The following is a 25,330-nucleotide window of genomic DNA, read 5'->3' on the forward strand; positions in this document are numbered from 1 at the left end:
CTTTCCTTTCTTTCCTTTCCTCATTGCTCTGGCTAGGATTTCAATGACAGCCTTGAGTAGAAGCACTGAAAGCAAGCATTTTTCTTTTGCTCCTGATGTTAGGGGAAGCACTTTCAGTCTTCCACCACTGAGTATGACATTAGCTATAGGAATTTCATAAATGCCCTCTAGTGTGTTGAGGAACTTACCTTCTATTCTCAGTTTGCTGAGTGGTTTTTATCATGAAAAGTTCTTGGGTTTTGTTGAATGCTTTTCTGCATCAACTCAGATGATCATATTGGTGTTTCCCCCTCTATTTTATCATGTGGTGTTGATTAATCAGTTTACTTATGTTGAGCCATCCTTGCTTTCCTGGGAAAATTCTTATTTGGACATGGAATGTAATATTTATTATATGCTGCTGGATTCCATTGGCTAAAATTCTTTTGAGGATTTTTGCATCTATATTCATGAAGACTATTGGTCTGTAATTTTCTTTCTTGTTGTATATATGTCTAGCTTTGGTATCAAGGTAACGCTGGCCCTATAGTGTGAGTTAACATGTTTTTTCCCCCTTTTCTATCTTTTGGAGGAGTTTGAGAAGGATTGCCATTAATTCTTCTTCAAACATTTAGTAGAATTCACTAGTGAAGCCACCTGGCACAGTTTCTGGGACATAATAAATGGAATCAAGGATTTATATAGTCATTAACTATTTGTTGAATTAATACACTGTCTCCCTAAGAAGGTTTCTAATCAAGAAATAAGAATTGAGTTTAAATGAAGCAGATATATTTATCAAAAATAATGCTATGATTTCTGGGGCAATAATATAAATTCATTAATATTTTTATCCCATAAGAAGAAAAAAATGTTACATGGCAGAACAGATATTTTAAATCCTCATAATACTATAACTCTGCTGTCTGATTATATAACAGATGTGCATTTATTCCTGTTTCAGTGTATTCAATCACATACAGGATGCCAGGTGTTTCCTGAGAGATGACTTTCAACTTTCCTTATAGTATACGCTGTGGTTTAAATCTAAGCCTTTTGAATGGGCATTGCTACCGTATTTCTCAAACTGTGTACCTTTTCCCTTAAATATGTCATGTACTTTTCTCTAGAACCTAGGCACGCCAAGGTCCTAAACCCCACATGTTGGATATATTAATGCCCCACATTTCACACACACAGCCCATTCTTGGAAAATCATTCTGAGAGCAGCGTGGTATGCTGCTTACTCCCAGTTCTCTTTCACAGCTTATTCTGCCCCAAGGTGGTGGGTGCTTCTCAAACTTCATGATCTGATTCAGTTGATCTGGAATAAGGCTCAAGACTATGCATTTCTAAGTGCTCCCAGGTGATTCTGTTGCTGCCAGTCTGTGCCCCTCACTGGCTTAGCGAAGGCCTGAGTGGCTTCCTCCACTTTAATGAGCCTTTTACAGGACTCCCAAAGTAGACCTAATCTCCATTGTTCCATTCTTCTTCCCGTGGTTTTTGTCCTTCACATATTATTTCTAACATCTGTCTAGCCAGGGTGGTTTCATTTGAGTGTGGGGTGCTGTTGAGAAATACACAAAGCAAAATTAGAAGAAAGATACAACTGGGAAGGATTGCTTTCTACTCTGCCTTCACTTTACGTGTGTCTGTGCTAATACCCTCCTACAGGTCTTCTTTGGCAATGTGGATTCATCTGGGATAAAACACAATATTTTTAACCCTCCAATTATTGCTCGGTACATCCGTTTACACCCAACTCATTACAGCATCCGCAGCACTCTTCGCATGGAGTTGATGGGCTGTGATTTAAACAGTAAGTGTCAAGTCATCCCATAGCCTTCCCTCTCTCAACCATGGGAAGGGTGAGTAACCATCCTAGTTTTCCTGAGACTAGGGGAATTTCCCAGGACTCAAAACTATCCATGCTAAAACCAGTACAGTCCTGGGCAAACCCAGGACTTGGTCATCCTAATCATGGGATTCCCCAGGGGCAGCCACCTCCTACACAAGGCAAATTATTAAAAAATTAACAAGGCAAATCAAAGTCAGACAGAGCTGAGCAGAGCTGACCAGAAAATATGGGGCATGTTAACAATAACGTGCAAAAGTTAATGCCTTTGAAATGATGTCGTGATGATGGTAGCCCTAGAATGTCAGTGGAGGCATGCCAGCAGAACCTCGGCTGCATCTGTTCCTTGTAATTACATTCTTTCATTTCTTTGAGGTTGCAGCATGCCGCTGGGAATGGAGAATAAAGCAATTTCAGATACACAGATTACTGCCTCATCCCACTTAAACAATATATTTGCCACCTGGTCTCCTTCACAAGCCCGACTTCACCTCCAAGGGAGGACTAATGCCTGGAGACCCCAGGTAAGAGGGAACAAATTTGCCATTTACCTGATACAGAGAAAGAAGTAGTGGTTGGGAAAGAACAGGAGAAGCTCTTAACTTCTTCAGAGTTACTTCGAATACTTGGTTATTCCTAAAAAGAATGTCAAGGAAGGTTGACTATGCACAGAAAACCCCACAGATTTTTAGTGGATTTGCCATGCAATTTCACACAGCATTCACTGGGGGAAGTGATCCTGAATTGAACTTCCTGGAGACATCTCTATATGCAGTACTGGGCTTTGCAGTATTGCAGTACAGTCACAGAACTGTAGTAGCTGAAGTCCAGTTTTACAGAGAAATGTCAACAATTAGTCCTATTTGCAGGTTTCTCGGTGTCTCAAAGGAAAGAGTCGGTTATGAATGTTCATTGGGCACAGTTCTCTTCTGGAACCACTCAGTTTGTGATTTTCAGTCACTGAATAGCTTTGGGGGATGACTGAAGTTAATGGTCTCTGCTCCTCCAAGAGTTAAACAAAACAGGTTGTAAGACACATTGCCAAATTTTCAATACTGCAGTATTTCAGCCCTCAAGTTGCTTAGAATCTAATAAGGAAGACTGAGAAACAGATCCTTAAAATGCAGAGTGATAAGTGCTGTGATATGATTAAGAAGAAGGGATTTGGGGATTTCTGGGAGCAAATACTCCCAACAAGATACTACTCTATCTTCCCTAGGGGAATAATCGAAAAGAGTGGCTACAAGTGGACTTGCAGAAGACAATGAAAGTCACAGGGATCACCACCCAGGGGGTGAAGTCTCTCCTTACCAACATGTATGTGAAGGCGTTCCTCATATCCAGTAGTCAAGATGGCCGTAACTGGACTCTGTTTCTTCAGAATGGCAAAGTGAAGGTAGGCTGGTCTCCTAGGAAAGGCACAAAGCCTCTCGTAGAGTTTGACATTTAGAAACCTAACAAGATCGATATATGACTGGACTTCCAGGATAAACTGTACTGTGTATCTATAGTAACAGGACACTATGAAAGGCACTCTGGGAGGACACAGTAACTTCAAGCAAGAATGTGTAATCCCAGGAAAAGGCAGAGTAGAGCCAAGAGCTAAGTATCCTCATGGATGTTGATGTCATTCAGGATGATGGCAAGAATCTGAGGGATGGAGAAGAAGAGTTATTCACCAAATGCTTAATGATGTCTGCATCCTCATCAGCAACTTAGATTCACCAAGAATTAACCCTGGCATGGCCCTTACCAATCTCTCTAGTACAGTCTCTTGACATTTGCTCTTTTGCTCTCTAAGCTCCACCCATCCTAAGACTGTCAAGTCCCTAAAAACAGTGTGTTCTTTCTCATACTAGGTTTTATACATACTGTTTCTTCTCCCTAGAACATTTTGTCTAGGTACTTCCTCCTGTCCTGCCCCTTTCACCTGGCTCATTCTTCAAATCTCAGATAGACATCATCTCCTCCAAGAAGAATTTCCTGTTCCTTCAAGGCTGGACTAAAGACTTCTGCTTCTAGCGGTTGAGTTGACTAGAGGATTAATAATACATGCTCTAGAGGACATTGCCATTTTAAAAAGGGTATACCTCTGATGCACGCTACAATCGGAATGAACCTTGAAAACATGCTAAATGAAATAGGCTGGACATAAAAGGACAAATATTGCATAATTCCACTTATATGACTATATTAGTTCTCCAGAGAAACAGAACCAATAGGACACATGTGCATGTGTGTGTACAAAGAGATTTATTATAAACAATTGGCTCACAGTCAGACAGAAAGGATTCTCTCTTACTCAGAGGAGGGTCAGCCTTTTTGTTCTATTCAGGCCTTCAACTGATTGGATGACACTCACCCACATCAGGGAGGGCAATCTGCTTTATTCACTGTACCATTTAAATGTTAATCTCATCCAAAAACATTCTCACCAACACACCCAGAATATTGTTTGACCAAATATCTGGACACTCCATGGCCTAGACAAGTTGATACCTGAAATTAACAATTACAGTGAGGTACCTGGAACAGGCACATTTACACAGACTGAAAGTAGAATAGAGGTTACCAGAGGCTGGGAGGAGGGGACAATGGAGTTATTGTTTGATGCAGACAGAGTTTCAGTTTTGCAAAATGAAGAGTTCTGGAGATGGATGGTGATGATACCGGTACAACATTATGGATGTACTTAATGCCACTGAGTCATACACTTAAAAAGAGTTAAAATGGAGTCGGGGTATAGCTCAAGTGGTAGAGTGTGTGCTTAGCATGCACAAGATCCTGGGTTCAATCCCCAGTACCTCCTCTAAAAATAAATAAACCTAATTACCTCCTCCCCGCCAAAAAAGGCAAAAAAATTTGTGATGCTTTGACCAATGCTAAGAACATTTTTTTTAAAGACCAGTTAAAATGGTAAGTTATATATTATGTATATATTATCACAATTAAAAGGGCTGTGTCACTGACAGTATATACTTCACGCATTGCTACACTCAGTAAAGAAAAGGGCATCTCCAGCCCCCTCACCACCAACAGCAAAAAAAAAAAAAGAGCTTTTATTTTAAAATAATGAGCTTAAATCAGGGCTAAGAGAGGTGAAAAGTGAGAAAATGTAAAATGGAGGACCTTTTGTAAAGAGAAATGATTATTTTACTGTTGTTATTGGGAGACCAAGCTTTGAGCAAAATGCAATAACTGAACGTGAGACTTCTGCATTAAGTAGTGAACCCCAGAAAGGAGCTAAACTAGTTGCAGATAAGTAGCACCTCTTGGCATCTGGAAGAACTGTTCTCAAGTCCACTCTAGAAAATGCACTTTAGGTCTCCAAGATTCCTACATAGTAAAATGACGAGGTCATAAACATAGATCAGCAAACATGCAGGATACAAGCCAACTTGACAAAAAGTGAGCAGAAACAATCAACATCAGATATTGACATTATCAGATTTATATCATAAAATAATTATGCACAAAATAGTTAAAGCAATAAGCTATGGAAAGATAACAATAAATGACAAATTATCCAAAATTATTAGGCAGTTTTGGGGAAAAAGTAGTATAAAAATACAAAATAACTGTTGAAGTTTAAGTCAAAGAAAGACTTAATAGTGAATTAGGCACAGCCAAAGATAATTTAGTCAATTGGAAGATATATCTGTCAATTGGAAATTACCCAGAATGGAGCACAGAAGATCAAACATATGAAAAAGAAATTAAGAGACATAGACTATATAGAGAAAGCCTCACATATATGTGATTGGATTCCCAGAATGAATGAAATAAACGACCACTTTTGCCACTTCTATTCAACATTGTACTGGAAGTTATAGCCAGAGAAATTACAAGTGAAAAATAAATTAAAAGCATTCAGATTGGAAAGAAAGAAGTAAGACTATCTCTCCTCACCAATAATTTTATATGTAGAAAATCCGAAAGAATCCACAAAAAAAACTATTAGAGCTAATAAATGAATTCAGCCAAGTTACAGGACACATGATCAACACATAAAAATCAGTTGTATTTCTATATACTAGCAATGAAAAATCCAAAAAGAAAATTAAGAAAACAATTTCATTTACAATAGCATCAGAAAGAATAAAATAGGAATAAATTGAACCAAGGAGGTACAAGACTTGTACACTGAAAATTATAAAACGTTGCTGAAAAAAATTAAAGAAGACCTAAGTAAACAGATATCTTGGGTTCGATGATTGGAAGACATTATTAAGATGGCATTACCACCAAAAGCTTTCTACAGATTCAATGCAGTTTCTATCCAAATCCAGGCCATTTTTGCAGAAATGGACAAGTGACTCTTAAAATTCATCTGGAATTGCAAGGGACCCCAAATACTGAAAGCAAACTTGAAAAATAACAGTTATAGGACTCACACTTCCCAATTTTAAAACTTACTTCAAATTACAATATGCAAAGCAGTGTGATATTGATACAAATGTAGACAGATAGATAGATCGATGGAATAAAGTCCAGAAATAAGCCTGCACATCTATGGTAAATTGATTTTGAATAACAGTGCCAAGACCACACAATGGGAAAAGAATAGTCTCTTCAACAAATAGTGCTGGGAAAACTGGATAGCCAAGTGCAAAAGAATTAAGTTACTAGACACCATATACAAAAACTAATTCAAAATAGATCAAATACCGAAACAAAAACTAAAACTATAAAACTCTTAGCAGAAAATATAGAGGTAAATCTTCATGACCTTGGATTTTACAAATGGTTTCCTAGATGTAAATCATAATCACAAACAACAAAAGAAAAATAGATATAGTGTAATTCCTCAAAATTAAAACCTTTTGTACATCAAAGGACAGTATCTAGGAATTAAAAATACAACCCAGTGTGGGAGAAAATATTTGCCAATCATATATTTGATAAAAGGTCTAGTATCCATGATATGAAAAGAATTCTTAAACTCAACAAAAAGACAACCAAATTTAACAGTAAGCAAAGGACTTCAACATCAGCATCATTAATCATCAGAAAAATGCAAATCAAAACCACGAACAGCTATTACTTCACACCCACTAAGATTGCAATAATTTTGTTTAGTATAAAAAGTAAAAAGTGTTAGCAAGGATGTAGAAAACCTGGAACCTATATTGTTGACAGGAATGTGAAATGAGCAGCCACTGAATAAGACATCTTGGTGCTTCTTCAATAAGGTAAATGTAGAATTACAAAATGATTCCAGCAATTCTTCTACTAGGTATGTACCCAAAAGAACTGAAAATAGGCAAGTAACAAAAACTGGTACGAAAATGCTCATAGCAGCACTATTCATGATAGTCAGCAGGTGAAAATGACCCAAATGTCCATCAACTGATGGATAAACAAATTCTGGTCTATCCATACAACAGAATATTATTCAGCGATAAAAAGGATAGACTTACTGACATATGCTACAATATGACCACATATTGTATCATTCCATTCATATGACATATCCGGAATTGGCAAATAAATACACAGAGATGGAAAATAGATTAGTGATTCCCAGAGGTTGGAAGGAAGGGTAAGTGGAGCATGGTTCCCTAAAGGAAGTAGATAGTGGTGAATGTACTAGATGCCACTGCATTTTACACTTTAAAATGGTTAAGATGGTAAATTTTATGTTATGTACATTTTACCACAATTAGAAGGAACCAGGAGAAATATACATTACCATGATAAGAATGGCAAACTGACATGTGATTTCTAAGCAATAATGAAAATCAGAAGATAATTAATGATATCCATATGATGCCAAAAGGAAAAATCTGAAACCTCCCCCAAAATAAAATCTGGTGAAATTTTTTTCATGCATTCTAGCAAAAACTAAAAACTTTTCCAACATGTATAAGTGATTTTACCACCCAGTAAGATCCTGCCAACATAAAAAAAGAGGATACTTATTAACCTTATGACAGTAAATTTAGAAAATCAGGTAAAATAGATTAATTTCTAGTACATATAATTTACTCAGGAAGGAATAGAAAACCTTGAAAGTCCTACAACCTTTGAAAAATTGAATTGGTGTTCAAAAATCTTCCTACAAAGAAAATTCCAGATTCAGATGGCTATACTAAATACTCTACCAAATTTTCAAGGGAGAAATAATACCATTATTACAAAGATTCTTCCAGAAAAACAGAAAACGATTGTACATTATCTAGCTTTTTTAATGATGACAATTTTTCTACAAAGGAAAATAATAGGCCAATTTTATTCATGAACATAGATCCAAAACAAATTATTTGCAGTATGTATTCAAGTTGGATTTATCCTAGGAATGCAAGTTTGGCTTAACATTAGAAAATTAATGCAATCCATCACATTAATGGACTGAAGGATTACATGGCCAATAAATACTGAAAAAACATTTCATAAAATTCAGTATATATTCTTAATTGAAAAAATTAGCAAAGATATGGAAGCATCGTAAGTGCCAATCAATAGTTGAATAGATAATGGAGATGCCATATAGATATATGTAATGAAACACAACTCACCCATAAGAAAGAAGGGCATTTTGCCATTTGCAGCCCTTCATTCACTTCTTTTTTTCACTTCAAAAACCAGAACCTTATAACTGTCAGAGACATTTCCATTACATCAAAAACAACAAAATACCTAGAAATAAAGTTAACCAAGGAGGTTACCTATACTCTGAAAACCGAAATGACACAAAAAAATGGAAAGATTTCTTGTGCTCTTGGATTGGAAGAATCAACACCATCAAAATGGCCACAGTACCCAAAGCAATCCACAGATCCAATGCAACCCCCGGCAAAATACTCGCAACATTCCTTACAGAACTAGAACAGACAATTCCAGAATTTATAAGGAACCACAAAAGACCCCAAACAGCCAAAGCAATCTTTTGTAGCTCTTCATTTTCCCCCTTTCTTCTTTTTGTTCTCTTTTCTTATGGTTTGATGACTAGAGACGGTCCTTTAACATCTGTTGTAAAGCTGGTTTGGTGGTGCTGAAATCTTTTAGCTTTTGTTTTTCTGTGAAGCTTTTGAGTTCTCCATCAAGGCTGAATGAGAGCCTTGCTGGACAGAGTGTTCTTGGTTGTAAGTTTCCCCCTTGCATCACTTTAAATATATCGCGTCACTCCCCTCTGGCCTGTAGAGTTTCTGCTGAAAAATCGGCTGATAACCTTATGGGAGTTCCTTGTATGTTATTCATTGCTTTTCTCTTGCTAGTTTTAATATTTTCTCCTTATCCTTAATTGTTGTCAGTTTGATGACTATGTGCCTTGGTGTGTTCCTCTTTGGGTTGATTCTGTGTGGTACTCTCTGCGCTTCCAGGACTTGGGTGACTGTTTCCTTTCCCAAGGTGGGGAAGTTTTCTGTTATTATCTCTCCAAAGATTTTCTCAGGTCCTTTCTCTCTCTCTTCTCTTTCTCGGACCCTATAATGCGATTATTAGAGCACTTCACGTCGTCCCAGAGTTCTCTTAAATTATCCTCATTCATTTTTATTCTTTTTTCTGTTTTCTGTTCTGCAGCAGTGATTTCCACGAATCTGTCTTCTAGCTCACTGATCTGTTCTTCTGCCTCGTTTAGTCTATTCTGGGTTCCTTCTAGTGTGTTATTCATTTCAGTGATTTTATTCTTGAACTCTGTTTGGGTATTCTGTATATTTTCCACCTCTTTGCTAAAAACTTCACTCTGTGCATCTACCCTCCTCTTGAGTTCCCTGAACATCTTGGCCATCATTACTTTAAACTCTTTCTCAGATGGATTGCCTATCTCCTCATCACTTATTTCTTCCTCTGGGATTTTTTCTTGCGCCTCGGCCTGGGAGATATTCCTCTGCCGCTTCATATCTTCTGTCTCTCTATGTGTTTGTGGACTCCTTCCACAGGCTCTGGGATTGTTGTTTTCTTATTTCTAGTATCTGCCCCTGGTGGATGAGGCTGGACTAGAGGCTTATGCAGGTTTCCTGGCAGGAGGAGCCAGTGCCTGCCCACTGCTGGGTGAGGCTTGGTCCTGGACCTCTGGTGGGCAGGGCTGTGTCTAGAGGCCTCTGTGGCTCAGGAAGTCTGCTGATGGGTGGGGCTGTGCTCCCACCCTGTATGTTGTTTGGCCTGAGGCTTCCCTACAGGCTGTTGAGTGGGGCTCAGTCTTGGTGCTAATGATCCAATCAAGATGTCAGCATCCAGGAAAGCTCATGTAGATGAACACTCCTGGAATGTCCACCACCAGCTTTTATGTCCCCTGAGTGAGCTGCAGCCGTCCCCCATGTCCCCAGGAGATCCTCCAAATCCAGCAGGCAGGTCTGGCCCAGGTTCCTATGAAATCACTGCCTCTGCCCTTGGACCTGGCGGATGCGAGTTTCTGCGTATGCGTCCCAAGCAAATGACGTCTCCGTTTCTCCTAGTCCCTTGGGGCTCCCTGAACCAAGCCCCACCGGCCTTCAAAACCAGATGTCCTGGGGTCTCCTTCTCCTCCCAGTGCCAGGGCCCAAGCTGGGGATCCTGACGTGAAGCTTAGAGCTCTCACTCCTGTGGGAGGGCCTCTGCAACTTAACTATTCTTCAGCTTGTGGGTCACCCACCCTGGGGGTATGGGGCCCAATTATATCAGCATTACGTCCCTCCTACCATCCTGCTGTGGTTTCCTCTTTATGTTTCCAGTTGCAGAAGATCTTTTTTGCTAGGTCCCAGTCTTTTCTTCAATGGCTGTTTAGCATTCAGTTGTGGTTTCGTTGTAGTCACGAGGAGAGGCAAGCTAGTGGTCCTATCACTCCGCCATCTTGACCGGAAATCTGCCACATCCACTTTTATTAAAAACTGTACTGGAGGCCCTAAGCAGTGCAGTAAGATAAGAAAAATAAATAAAACATGTTAGGATTGGGAAAAAAACAAAACACTCATAATATGTGGATGATACAACAGCATTCATAGAAAATCCAAAAGTATCTATCTAAATTATTAGAATTAATAAGAATATTTTGCAAGGTTGCTGAAACAAATCAGTACAAAATTTAAATGTATTTATACATGCTGGGAACAAATAGTTAGAAAAAATAATTTAAAATAGTATCTAAAAATTCCAAGTACTGAGTTGTACTCTCCTTACAGCCTACAAAAAACCATCTATCGATCTATCTCTAGATATATTTTTAAATTCAAATAAAGCCACCCATACCTCACCTGCAGAATAACTAGAAGACAAACAATACCCTAAGTTTCAACTTACAAGTAAGTAGGACATAAAAATGCCGAGCTAGCTGACCGAGCTCCACAGCTCAGCCTGGAGAGAAGAGTCCAGGAGAGACTGTGCAAAAAAAAAAAGAAAAGAAAAGAAAAGGAAATTTCAGTGTGAGACCTTTCACTTCTGACCCTGAGTGATGAAATACTAATATTTGAGACTTTCTGGATCTTAGCATTGGCTTCTGGAGAACTGAAAGGAAAGAGATTGAAAGCATGTAGGACTACATTTGGAAAGGCACTGTTTCTGGTGAAGGAGGATACATCCCTTGGAGGTTTGGTGCTGAAGAAAAAAAGAAGTCAAATGGTGGAAATTAAGTGTTCTGTGAAAGAAAAACGAATCACAAAAATCACAGGACAAACCCATCCCATCTGCTAAAGAAACTGCACTTCACTTTATCAACAGTAGAGGGTGCTCCTGGACTGAGAAATCTAACAAGGTACCCACACCTCTTCCCTCTGCCTCCATAAAGTCACCTTATTTCTGGAACGAGAATATATAAGGAATTCCTAAATGAACAGAAAATGGCAGATGAGGTAAAATGTATTATTCTTGATTTTTCACTCCCTCCTTTGAAAACTCCATTGACTTTGGGCTTGACAACAGTACTCATTTTGATCAATGCATGGTGAACATGCTTGTCCCGTGGACATGACAGACATGCTTTCAAACAGAAGCTTTAAATGTGATTGTATGTTTGGCTCGGGCTCTTGTGCCACTTTAGGCATTTTGATCTCACAACCTGAGAAGACACAGTCTACATGAGCCTCAGTCTGAAGCAGAGTTTCAACCAACCAAGAACACTCTTGGTTTCTAAATACCATTTCCTACTAGAAGGAATCTTCTACTGGGAGCAAAGGAACTGCACAGTGATCTTGGAACATCTCAGTGTGCCAAAGTGCACAAAGCCTAATGAGGTCACATGAAAAGAACACAGGAGCTGGCTGGAAGGGGTTCCTACTGGCCAGATCGGAGAGACTTTGAGCATCAAAAAAAAAAAAGTGACAATAATGGATACAATACAATGGATACATACAAGAAAGAAAGCATCCAGGAGTCCACAATCATTGCAAAAATATAAAGGTGGGAGGAGTGGAGTTTTCTCCACGGAAGAATTCCAGCTAAGAAATGTAGAAGTGACAAAACTAGGAAATCAATTTGTAACCATCAATATACTATACAATGAGTCATCTACACTTCAATTTAAAAATCTACTTTTAATACTTGTAATACTTGTAAGGAGATTTAATGGATACTAAAAGTGTTGGATGAAAGCTTAATGCAGAACAGAATATTTACACAGTCTCAAAGTATCGCCCCACAGACTGTTAGGAAAAGGAAATGATTACCTTTCTAACAGAGAGATCTGGTGCACAGCACCTTAACTAAGGAGTCAAACTTTGCATCGTCAATAATGGATCAAATAGGCATCATGTGTCCGCTATTGTGAGATGAGCAGTCACACAAATTTAGAATGTGGAGCATTCTATGACACAATGGCCCTAGACTTATTAAAATGTCAATGTCAGGGGAGGGTGTAACTCAAGTGGTAGACTGCATGCTTAGCATGCATGAGGTCCTGGGTTCAATCCCAGTACTTCCTCTAAAAATAAATCAATGAGTAAACCTAATTATCTCCCCCTCATAAAACAAACAAACAAAGTAAAACATCAATGTCGTGAAGGACAAAAAGAGACCAGAGACTAGAAGTCTGTTTAGACTAAAGGAGATTTAAGTGTTCATTGTATTATTCTTTCAATTTCTTAAGGGGAAATGACGAGGAATATGTCTCACAGAAGGAGTACAAGCCTCCAAATACAGCACAAATATTTACCAAAGAATCTCTTTTGTGTCTTAAAAGTTTTATCAAACACACAAACTTTAACAAATGTTCATAGTATATTTGCCATGTGTATACATTATGCTACATATTCTGTGTGTGTAAGGTAATTCAGTGACCAAGGTCTCTGCTGTCATGGAACTGGTATTTTGGGTGGAAAAAGAGCAAATGGTCAGTAGGGAGGTAAACAAAAAAATGAGAAGATAGGGAATGCCATAACGGAAATGTGCAAGGAGAGATTTCAAGCTGACAAGAGTCCTGTTTTAGAGGGTGTAGAGCTCTCCAAAGAGATAACATGTTGGGGGAGGGTTTAGCTCAAGTGGCAGAGCCAGTGCTTAGCATGCACAAGGTCCTGGGTTCAGTCCCCAGCACTCCATCAAAAAACCAGCTAAATAAATAAACCTAATTATCACCCCCTGCGAGGAAAAAAAAAGAACCTATAAAAAAAGAGATAACATGTATAGCTCAAGGAAGTATATTCAGTTTCTCATGATAACATAACGGAGAAGAATCTGAGGAGAAAAATATATATACATAATTATATGTATAACTAAGTCACTTTGCTGTACACCTGAAACTAACATTGTAAATCAACTACACTTCAATAAAAAAAAATTTTTATAGTATCTGGGACTAAAATGCCATGATGTTTGTAACTCCCTTGAAGTAGTTTGGAAAGTGGGTGATAACATTCCAGAGGTTAGGCATCACCGCAACAACAGGCAAGCAAGGGTGCTCTTAAGTCTAGGTGCATGGAACAGAGTTATCCAGTCACCTCCCAAGGTTCAGCCCTGGACTCCTGGAAGCATGGATTAGTCGATGGGAAGTGAAAAAACAGTCTGTGCCTCATGGTAGCCATTGGGATGGATGCAAAGGAGGGTGAGGAGACTGGCGGCGGGGGGGGGGGGGGGGGGGGCGGGGGAGAGGAGTATCAACGTTATCCTTATTCTCCTATTAGATGACTAATAAATGCCATCTTTCCTCTTGCAGGTTTTTCAGGGAAATCGAGACTCCTTCACACCCGTAGTGAACACTCTAGACCCCCCACTATTTATTCGCTACCTGAGAATTCACCCTCAGAGCTGGGAGCACCAGATTGCCCTGAGGATGGAGATTCTGGGCTGTGAGGCACAGCAGGTGTACTGAGAATGGTGCCCCCACCCCCGCCGGTTCCATCGCCCCTCTGTCCCGGCCCCTGTCCAGCATCCCTCTCAGCCTGGCCTCCTGGTTCCACCCTTTTTCTGTGTATTTAAAGTATACAGTCCTAGCAGATCTGCCCTGAAGCCCCCGAAATTGTCATGAATCCTGCATCTTCTGGGAGTGTTGCATCCATTGGTGGCAGCTGTTCCCAGATCGCTCCTTCCTTCCAGCGTCTTTAGGCAAAAAAGAAATGAGACAATCCACCTGGAAAGCATTCTCTTCCTGACAAGTTAGGTCTCTTCCACAGCCGCCACTTCCTCCTCTGTGGCAAAATGAGGCGTTGAAAGGGGGCAGGAGGTATTCACCATGGGAGCATTTCTGATGAAGCCTTAGACATTGAAAATGAAACTCTCACTTGTTCACCGAACATGTTTGGAGATCATATCACCACAGCCTTGAAGTCAAAAGATAAGTTATTTTGACAGTCTGCAAAATGGAGATAATATGAGAACTACTGCATTAAAGTCTGTTCTTGCCTCTTCATAGACAGATATAATGATCTTCGTTAGTCATCTTGGGGCATTGTTAGTGGCACATTCTTACCTCAAAAACTAGTATTCTTGGAGTAGGGGGGTGCAGCTCAGTGGTAGAGCAGGTGCTTAGCATGCAGGAGGTCCTGAGTTCAATCCCCAGTCCCTCAGTTAAAAAAAAAAAAAACTGTTGTTCTTTGAGGCTCGAGGATGGGATTCAATAGCCCCCTAAACCCCCCATCCCCCCGTCCCTTGAGACTATATATAATATTATGTATGAATGTGTATCTACATTTTCTCTGACAGAAGTGTCCAAAGATTTAATCAGACTTTAAAGGGTTAAAAGGCTTTAAACGAGTTCATTTTAATCTCAGAAAAATAAATAAAACCCATGGCTATCTGGGCTAGGAGATACAACATTATAATTCTAATAATGCACTCATTTTGCTCCCTCCCTCAGCTAATTTCCTGCTGAAATGACCCAACAAAAATGTAGGGGGAAATTCTATAACATGACTGAAAAGCAGTCCCACTTACATAGTTGACGTACTGAGGAGTCAAAAGAAATGAGGTAGGCCCGGTTGTGTTCTTCGTTCACAGCGACCTGAGACACGCCAGACGGCAGCGCGAGGGAGCGTCCCGAGGCAAAGCGATCTCGAAGCAGAGGTCCCTAGTGTAAGAGCAAGATTGCTTCGTTCTCAGAAAAGGCAAGGGAGTAACCGCTTTTCCCCACGCTAGATCGTCTTCCAATAGTTCTTCTTGACCCTGATGTGACCTTTTGGGGGACTGTCACGGAATCACACCCCACAACTGATGAAGCTGCAGTCTGTTAAGGTTAGAAGTCAACTTACAGAAATCAACATGCTGCTTTGCTTTATAGCCTGGTAGAGAAGTTAACCCCAAAGGTGATATGGTTTTAATCCCTGTAAAAGGTTAACCAGTTTTATGTCTAACTTAATTATCTTTCTTTGGCATTCCTTTCCCATGGGCTGCATACATCTCTATTTCTCAAATGCTCTTGGAACCAGCTCTTCTGTCTTCCTGTTGGTTTCCTCAATAATCAGTTAAATAAAACATTGACACATATAAGCAAATGCCTTTGAAACTTGTGTTTTTATACCGGAAATTAAAATGTAAACAATGATATTTTAAAAGAAAAAACAAATACAGGCACTGAATCACAGGATGGACAGTTTAGAAAAACAAATGAGTGAGTTAGGAAACCAGATTAAATTGAACTCAGAGTTGAATGATATAATTTATGAGAGGGGAAATAACATTTTAAAATGAGAAATGGGGCCTTGATCCAGGAGCCGAGCTTACAGAGAGAGAGATTGAGAAATGGGGAGTTACTGTTCAACTGGTCTAGACTTTCAGTTCTGCGAGATGGCTCAGTTCTAAAGACCTGCCTACAGTTAATGACATTTTACTGTGCAAAATCTAAGAGGATAAACATCTAAGAGGATAGCTGCATAAAGCGCTCTCACCGCCATAAAAATTCAAACTTCTTGAAGGAAAGATAAGAGTGGGTGTGGTCATACAAAACAATAGGAGAAAATTTCTTTGAGATGAAATAACAATAATAAGAATAATAAAATAAATTTGAAGAATGAGACTGTGCATTGTTTGCCGACATCAACCTACTCAAGTAGGACAATAGACATTGTTGCTGAGGCCAGAAGCTCCACAGCATTTTACTGGTTGAGTTATTTGTAAGATCCCTGAGATCACAGCAAATTAATTATCAGAAGGCCCCTGAGCACGACGGAAGGTCTGGCTCAGTGGTAGAGTGTGTGCTTAACATGCAGGAGGTCGTGGTTTCAATCCCTGGTACTTCCATTTAAAAAATAATTTTTAAAAGAATAAAAAAATAAAGTGGATGTGTGTTTAAAAAAAGATTGCTGAGCAAATTCAATCTCCTATGAGAAACATAATTTGTAACGTTAAGTGAACAAACCAATGTAATTTTCTGTCACAAACATTTTATCAAACATAATCTCAAGATTACAAGAAACAATCTTCAAAACATATATATTAAAACAAGACTATGTCTCAATATTATAGAAAAATCTATATCCTTTTTAGTAAACAGACTGTGTAGAAGCTTAGGTTTACAATGACAAGATACAGGTTAAGTGTGGACTTAACTGTCATGTTTACAAACTGACCATAACTATTTCTAACCTTCTTCTAATCAAAGAGTAATGACTGACATAACAAGTCCCAGAAATGTGTGGGTATTATGTCATCCATATTGCTAACCAAGAGTGAGACTTTCAGTCGCATACTCTTCTACAAGTAAGAACAAAATCTTCAAAACATGCTGTCAGAATAGATCACCTACAAAGAACATTTAACTGATATCGATGGTGGTCTCCTGTTCTTTGTCTAACCTTCCTTTGGGAAACTGCCCCCTCACATTCCACTGTATTCCTACTTGGTTCCTGTTTGTGAACCAAGATTCCTTTTGGTTCCCAAATAAGTTTGAGTTGGGTTTCTGTCACTTGCAACCCAAAGAGTCTGTTCTAAACTGCATAATTTCTCCATTGCAATCTTCAGTTCAACAAGACACTGAGGAAACATTTACAGAGATGTGAAGGAAACATTTCCTCAGTGCAATCCAAGAAATTTTCAAGCCAGAATATGTATCTATTCCCATACGTCTATTTTTAGACCAACCTTTCTCCTCATGTGCAACATCTAAATATTCAAATACCTACTTCACCAAGCTAGCTAATTCCTGTCCATCTCTTAAATATCACTTAATCCGAATCTCCTCTGGGGAGCTTTTTCCTCCCATGAGTCCCACTCATACAGTGCCTTAACCTTCACTCCCTTCTGAAACGCCAATAAAATACCAATAAAATTTAAAAGATTGGGGGGGGGACTTCAGTGTAACAAAATTTTAGAAAGTAGAAAGAATACATAAAGGGCTAACTAACTTAGAAAACTCTAGAAAGCTGAATCCTAGGCTGTCAATGGGGAAAACCAGAAGCAACTGGATTTACACTACAGAATGTGCCGAAACAGGCAGGAATTGGTCGCTTTGGGTTATTCTGGAAATGGAGGTGAAGATGGGGGGCTAAACTAAGTAAGATTACTTGAGAAGCTGTCTAATTAGATAATGTGAGAAATACTTTAATCCTACAATCCTCTTTTCAGCTCCACACAGCAACAGTAGCAGAAGCCTGGAGGTTAATTCTCTGGAGAGGGTAAGCTGCAAGGTCTAGGAACAGGGAGACAGCAGGCATGGTTGTTTACTGAAAACAGAAGGATCCAGGAAGATGCTTACTCAATCTTGACATTCAGTAGCACGCCTTTCTTTCTTACCTCACAGATGGGAGTTACCATACTAGAAGGATGTTAATGAGGACTTTGGGCTGCTGCTGCATAGTACAGACAGAGAGGGATATGCTTGGCACTTGGGTGATCCACTGGGGCATTTCTTAGGACTAAATGCATCAGTTAGGGCTGTGGCCCATCCCACTAGCCCCCTTTGTATAAGTTTTCTAGAGGTTATGACCAACCAGAATCCTGGAGAAACTGTAGCAGAATGCAGTGAACCTAATGTGACAAATCAGTGGATCTGAGTGGTGCAAGAGGTAGACCATAGCTGTTAAAATATGGTGGCCTCCAACCAGAAAACTACTAGAGCTCATCAATGAATTCAGTAAAGTTACAGGATACAAATCAATATACAGAAATCTGTTGCATTTCTCTACACTAACAACAAATTATCAGAAAAAGAAATGAAGGAAACAATCCAATTTACAATCACATCAAAAAGAATAAAATACCTAGGAATAGACCTACCCAAGGAGGTAAAAGACCTGTACTCCGAAAACTATAAGACGTTGATGAAAGAAATTGAAGATGAGACAAACAGATGGAGAGATATACCGTGTTCTTGGATTGGAAGAATCAACATTGTTACAATGATCATGCTACCCACAGCAATCTACAGATTCAATGCAATTCCGATAAGATATACCAATGACAGTTTTCATAGAACTACAACAAATAATTTTAAAATTTGTATGGAGCTACAAATGACCCAGAATAGCCAAAACAATCTTGAGAAAGAAGAATGGAGCTAGAGGAATCATGCTTCCTGACTTCAGACTATACTACAAAGCTATAGTCATCAAAGCAGTCTGGTACTGGCACAAAAACAGACACATAGACCAGTGGAACAGGATAAAGAACCCAGAAATAAACCCACACCGGTATATGGTCAATTACTCTATGACAGAGGAGGCAAGAATATACAATGGAGAAAAGACAGTCCCTTCAATAAGTGGTGCTGGGAACACTGGACAGCTTCATGTAAAAGAATGAAATTAGATCACTCGCTAACACTATATGCAAAAATAAACTCAAAGGGGTATAATTATTTTGCAAAACAATCTGGCATCATCTACTAAAGTTGAGCATATAGCTACCCTATGGCAATTCTGTTGGCTAATGACCTAGATGTAGAACTGCCATGTGAACCAAGAGACAGGACAACACTAGCTGTAACAGCTCCAAACTAGAAACAAGCTTTATTGTATATATGTCCTGACAGCTCAGTTTGATTGCTGTACAGTAATCCATTATATAATATATATTACAATTTATTTATCCACTGATTTTTCTCATAGAACCCTGACTGGTACATTATCTATGCCAGTTCTTCCATGGAGATGATTATCTTTTTTTAAAAAATTGGTTTGTAAGAGTTCTTTGTATGTTAAGGATATTAATCTATTGTCTGTCATACATGTAATGAAATCTTTCACCTAATTTGTTATTGGCCTTCTATCTATCTTTCTTTACAATATTTTGCTGTATGAAAGCTCTATATTCTGATGCAATAAATTTATCAGTATTTTCACTCATAGCTTTTGGGTTTTACAAAATGCTTAGCGTAGCTTTTGCACACCAAGATTATAAAAATATAGACTCATATTTTACTCCAATGTGTATATGGTTTTATTTTTGTTTAGACCTTGATCTGTCTAGAATTTATTTTTGTGTGTAGGGCTCTCACGTCTTGCCACACTGACATGAATGTCATCTTCATCATGTATTGAAGTCCCATATATACACTATTATAAGCTGTGGTAGATACCATGTGGCAAGCAAAATATCTTGGAATTCTTCAAGCCCAAGAGGGTATGACTACCTTGAGGATGGGTTTCAGTATCAACACAGTTGTTTATGCATAGCCAGAAGAAGTGTGCATGCGTAGCTGTCAGAAAGACTGGGGGCGGATCCACTGCAGTAAATGATATCATAAGGAGCAGTGGAATTCCATTTGGAACTTCAGAGACCCCAAAGGAAGACTCTGGCCAGCTTCTCCTGAAAGCTCTCTTGGCGCTAAGTCAATTTATGGGTAAGTGGCTTCCCAGTTGACACTGGTCTCTTTAAGCCCTATGAAACAGAGGATGAGTGTATCAGTTATAAACGTCTTAAGTAATATAAAATTCAAATTGGAGTTTCTTTTTCTCAGAGCAAGCAATTGAAAGGTGGACAGAGAGAGGTGTTGGTTTGGTGGCTTGAAATTGTCAGAATAGATGTACATTGCCTCATGGCTGCAAGATGGCCCCTCCAACTTCACGTAACACTTAAAGAATATTCAAGGAAGCACAAAGGGAAAATGAGAGCACCGACTCTTTCATCAAGACAGCAGAAAGTCTTCCCAGAAGCTACCCAGTAGATTTCTGTCAGGCTTCATTTTCTAGCTTCATTATCTAATGATGCCATGCAGCCACTGCTAGCAGCAAGATGGCTGGGAAAAGGAAGACTCAGCTTTTCTAGCCTCTCTAGTTGTATGAAATAAGTGAAAAGGGTGTGAGAATGACAGGCAATGAGAAATGTCTGCCAAAATTCACCACGCATTCATTTATTCAAAAAAACTTAAAAAGGGGGGAGAGTATAGCTCAAGTGGTAGAGCTCAAGCTTAGCATACAAAAGGTACTGGGTTCAATCCCCAGTACCTCCTCTAAAAATAAATAAGTAAATCTAACTACCTCCTCCCCACCAATATAAATAAATAAAAATATATAAAAGAAATTAAAAAAAATTTTTAAACATTTAAAATTTTAAATTAAAGAAAACAAAAAGAAAAAAAATTTATTGAGCATCTGAACACCCTGTGTGAACAAAACAGACCAAAATCCCTGCCCTCAAGGAGCTGACATTTTAATCAGGAAAGACATGATAAAATAAGTAAGTAAACCAAGGGGAGAAGGCCTAGCTCAGCGGTAAAGCACGCGCTTAGCGTGCATGAGGTCTTGGGGTCAATCTCCAGTACTGCCGTTAAAATAAATAAACCTAATTACCTCCTCCCCCCTAAATTTTTTTAAAATAAAATAAACATGTGAACTATATACTATACTATATTCTGATGAAGTTCATGGAGAGACAGCAAGCAAGTAATCTGATTAGGAAGTTCATGACATAATGATACGATTTTAATAAAGCCTTCTCAGGAAAATCGTCATTGAGAAGGTGATATTTGAACACCTGAAGGAGGTGAGAGAATGAGTCATGAGCAGATGGAGGGGAAAGCATTCCTTGGAGAGAGAATAGCAAGTGAAAAATTCCAAGGTAGGAACCTGCTGGGTTTGTTCAAGACGAAGTGAGGCTAAGTTCCACTCAAACATGGAAGTATGCAGTGGTAACTTATTGTTGCACAACAAGGACTTTTCTTTTGTGGCAGTACATGGACACTGTCCCTAACCTAGTAATAAAAATGGCAGCAAGCAGGAAGCTCTGAACTCCTGTGATCTGGTGGATTATCCATCCACATCAGATTCACTGGCTCCAGAACTTCTTATCTGCTGATTCAGTAATAAACCCAAGTCAAAAGGAAACAAAACAAAATAAAGACATGGGACTGAAAATGACGAAATCAGGTTTAGGAGGGAATGTCAGGTATCTTGTCTCCTACAGAAGAGTACATTTTTGTCTTGTGCTTTTTTGGGTTTTGGAGGGAGGGATGTGGTTCGCTTTGGAAGCTGTGTTCAGGATTCAAGAGTGTCAGTCAGTGAATTATTCTTGTGTTCATGACAGGTGAGAAGTTCTGCAGTTAAAAAGTAAACCACCATTTTCTAACGTTTCAGACAAAGCTGCTTTGGAAAGAAAACATCCACCCTTGGCATCAAGTCCATGGAACCCCAGCAGCTGCTGAGTGTTGGGTTTCTGCTGTGCTCTCTGACTTGCCTCTTGTTGGAAACTGTAGCTTCCTCTGTGTCACCCCTATCTGCCTTTGGACTACAAGACAAAGCAGGATGGAATCCAGGCTCAAGGGGTGTGTTGGCTGTTAGGATGAATATTCCTATCTTCATAGGGTGTAAGATTTATGTCTCAGGTCAGGAAAAACTGCTTTGTATTTAAAAAATAATGTTTGCAGGAAAGCAAACTATTCTGGTTTCATTCCATTTAGTTCAACAAGCACTTACCCATCCACTGTGTGCCAAAGCCATAAACCTTCAACCTCTCCCTGGGGAGACAATAGGACAACCTCTCCCTGGGGAGACAGAATGACCATTAAAGTGTAGGGGGAGGGATCGGGGAGGATTTGACAAAGGAAGTGAAATGTAGGCTAAACCTGATGACCCACTGATCCTTGGCCAGCACTGGAAACCATGTTGCTGGTGAGTGGGGAACCCTCTTGACTTTTCCATGGGCACATTGGTTTTACCCACATCTTCCAGTGATCAGCACACTCCCTCTAAAGTTCCTTCTGCCAGTTGCCCTGGCCTCTTCCTGCTCCAGATGCACTGGAGTACCTCCATCGAAAAAACCAAACAAAACAAAAAACAAGCAAAAAAGATATTTGGTCGGGGGAGAGTATAGCTCATTGGGAGAGTGTGTGCTGAGCACGCACAAGGTCCTGGGTTCAGCCCTCAGTACCTCTACTAAAAATAATAAATAAATCAACTTAATTACTTCCCCCCAAGAAATTTTTTTTTAATTAGAAAAAAGATTTTTAAAAAAAATCTGTGGCAGAGATTATTGTTCCTATTTGACATCCAAGGAGACAAAGATGATACCCAACTAAGGATACCTTTTTTTTTTTATGTGCATCCCTTTAACCTCTTAGAGGAAGCACGGCCAAGTAGTCAAGAATATGGGCTATGGGCAACTATGAGAACTTGATATCTGGGACAACCATCTGAACTTGAACCAGGGTTCACATCCCAACCACATTATTCCCTTGACCTCTCCTCAATAAACATTTCTGCTTTTCCTACAGAAAACCATAGGTCCTGGCTGAGCAACTTTGGGGATTACTTATGGGATCTGATCAAGAGCTCCATCCCTCCAGCAGCCATTTTGGCTTTTCTTATCACCACGGCAATCCTGGGGACCCTCTACTGCCTCACGTAAGCAGCCGCGGGATGAGGCGAGGGGATGGGACAGGGAACCAGAGGGAGAGACAGCAACAACCCAGTTCCCTGCCCGTCTGCACATCTGTCATTAAGGGAAAGTTTTAAGGAAGGTGATTCTGGGAACAAAAGTCTGAAAGTTCATACAACTGGAAGAGGAGAAAAGTGACATGATGGTTATTGAGCTGCGCAGGCCTGCACTTCTAGCTAACCTGATCTTACGTCTAACCTGCTACCCTTCCCTGTGCACGCTTCTCTTGGAATAACTTATCCTTTTACCCTAGAGGTCTTGAAAGAAGGTCATGGACTGAACCTCAAGAAAATGGGCAGACCCTCCTCAATTCCTCCATAACGACAACAAATTCTTATCAGGATGAAAGGAATGTAGCCCCTGCTCACACCCTGACTGTCATCACCCCCCTGTTTCCATTTTTCTATAAAACCCCAAGACGCTTAACCCAAAGTGAGCTCACAGTCTTTAAGGCATTAGCCTGCTGTGACTCTCCTTGCCTGGCAAAGCAATAAGGCCATTCTTTTCCAATTCTCCCAAAACTTTGCCTCCAACTCTCAATTCAGCTATCGGGGTACAGAGGGCAGTTTTTTGGCAACACAACCCCCTTTTAAAAAGTCTCCTCATTCTCTCTTTTTTCTCCAACCTGCTCCATCCATTACCAACAGCTTACAGGTGACACTTAATCACCAGTGTTTGCAACTTATCATTTGTTTCACTAACTTCATTAACTCCCAATTATCCTTCCCCTTGATTTAGGAACTCTCAAGGAAAACATATGATGAACTGTGTTATCAATTGCCTGGCAATTTACCAAAATAATTATCTATGTAAATCATATGAAGCCAAAGAGATTCCTGAAATAGCAAACAAAATAGTTAAGCTTAGCTAGATAAGCCCAAATTCCATTAATTCAATCACTGTGTACCAAGAGATGACTACTAGCCTGTCTCTGTCCTGGTTGCTAGAGACAGAGAAATAAGATGATCGAATAATTGCAAACTGGTGAGTCAGTGGTGTGATGGGAGACAGAGTCCAAGTGGGGAAACCCATGAAAGTGTGGGACAGGGTTAAGAAAGGCTTTGTGTAGTAAAGAACTGTTGAAACTTCATAATCTAATAAAGGGGCTGAGGGCAAAGATCAGATTAAGGGTATGGCAATCCCATCTAAGGCTCTTGATAACCTCGAGAATAACCCCAGATAAAGAACCATGTCTAGAAAACAACCTCTTCTCAAAAGGGAGCATTCCTGCTCCATCTCTGTACAGGGGGTGTGGAGATTAAGGGCAGATAACCTGTTTTCGGCTCAGAGGTCTCTTAACCAAGAAGAGCCACACCCAGACTTGAGGGAACCAGATACTCTGGACTTTGCGCTTGACAGAGTCAGGATAGAATTTTAGTCTTGAGGGAAAGTTGTATCATGAATCAGGTGTTCTGGAAACAGACAGGGAGACAGGAGTTTGGTGGGCAGGGTATTATCAGGAATCAGTGGCTGTGGAGGATAGGGGAGGAAGGGAGAGACAGAACTGCCTTCAAGCCCAACAAAGCTTGGGTGATGCCTTCAGAGTTGTCCTACCTTTATAGCCATGTCTCTGACAGTTGGGAAGTGGGAGGCCCCAGGAAGTACAGGCAACTCCTGGCAGCTCAGGCAAACTCTGAAAGAGCTAACAGCTGAAGAAAGAAGGGTGGCATATTTCTGTGTGCACAGTGGGGCAGCTGTGTTCCAGGTATGGAAGGAAGAGTGAAACATATCAGGTTGTCAGGAAGACAGGCTGTGCTGGGGACTGGCTATATGTTCACCAACCCTGTTACTTCCTCCCAAGCACAGAGGAAGACTGCATTTCCAAACAAAAGATGCCAGGACTCAAGTCAATATACAGTGGATTCCATATCTTTTAAGTCTGTGACTCAAATTAAGACCAGCAGGCCAGCTGCCTCAGGAACAGCAGAAGTATTGCTTAAACATGCACATTCAGAGGGACTTCTGTAAAGATAAAGCAGACAACATGCCAAGAGAAATACTTCCTTCTTTGAAGTAAATGTCTCAACCTGAGGAGAAAAACCACCAAGTCTTTGCTGGGAACAAGTGAGATACAGCAAAACAAAGGAAGACATTGATGAAAAAATATTAAAGGAGATGTGGAAAACAGGCTACAAAAAGCTAGCACTATTAAGTAGAGATCAACAAAAACTTTAGTGAAAATAAGATTAGAGAGAATAAATGATAGACGCAAGAGACATATAATGAATTTCGTGGTGGAAAAGAACCAAAGTAGTACAACAGAAAATACTTAAAGGTGTAATTTTTTGAACATTGCAGAAATAAAGTAAGGCTTGAGTCTATAATCACAAGGGCACATCAAGTCCCAGG

The 25,330-nt window shown here is 39.7% G+C and overlaps 1 protein-coding gene across 2 annotated transcripts in view; it reads left to right on the forward strand.

The window, feature by feature from the left end:
- The window catches only part of F8 (coagulation factor VIII), a 100,233-nt gene extending 84,130 nt beyond the window's left edge, over positions 1-16,103 (forward strand). For both annotated transcript variants that reach the window (XM_031445200.2, XM_031445202.2), the window contains 4 exons: positions 1,654-1,798; positions 2,210-2,358; positions 3,054-3,230; positions 13,893-16,103. In XM_031445200.2, coding sequence (XP_031301060.1) covers positions 1,654-1,798; positions 2,210-2,358; positions 3,054-3,230; positions 13,893-14,048 — 627 coding nt within the window. In that variant the 3' untranslated portion in view covers positions 14,049-16,103. The remainder of the gene's footprint in view (positions 1-1,653; positions 1,799-2,209; positions 2,359-3,053; positions 3,231-13,892) is intronic.
- Positions 16,104-25,330: the final 9,227 nt, after the last annotated feature.

The sequence above is a fragment of the Camelus dromedarius genome, chromosome X (assembly GCF_036321535.1).
Source record: "Camelus dromedarius isolate mCamDro1 chromosome X, mCamDro1.pat, whole genome shotgun sequence".
NCBI lineage: Eukaryota > Metazoa > Chordata > Mammalia > Artiodactyla > Camelidae > Camelus > Camelus dromedarius.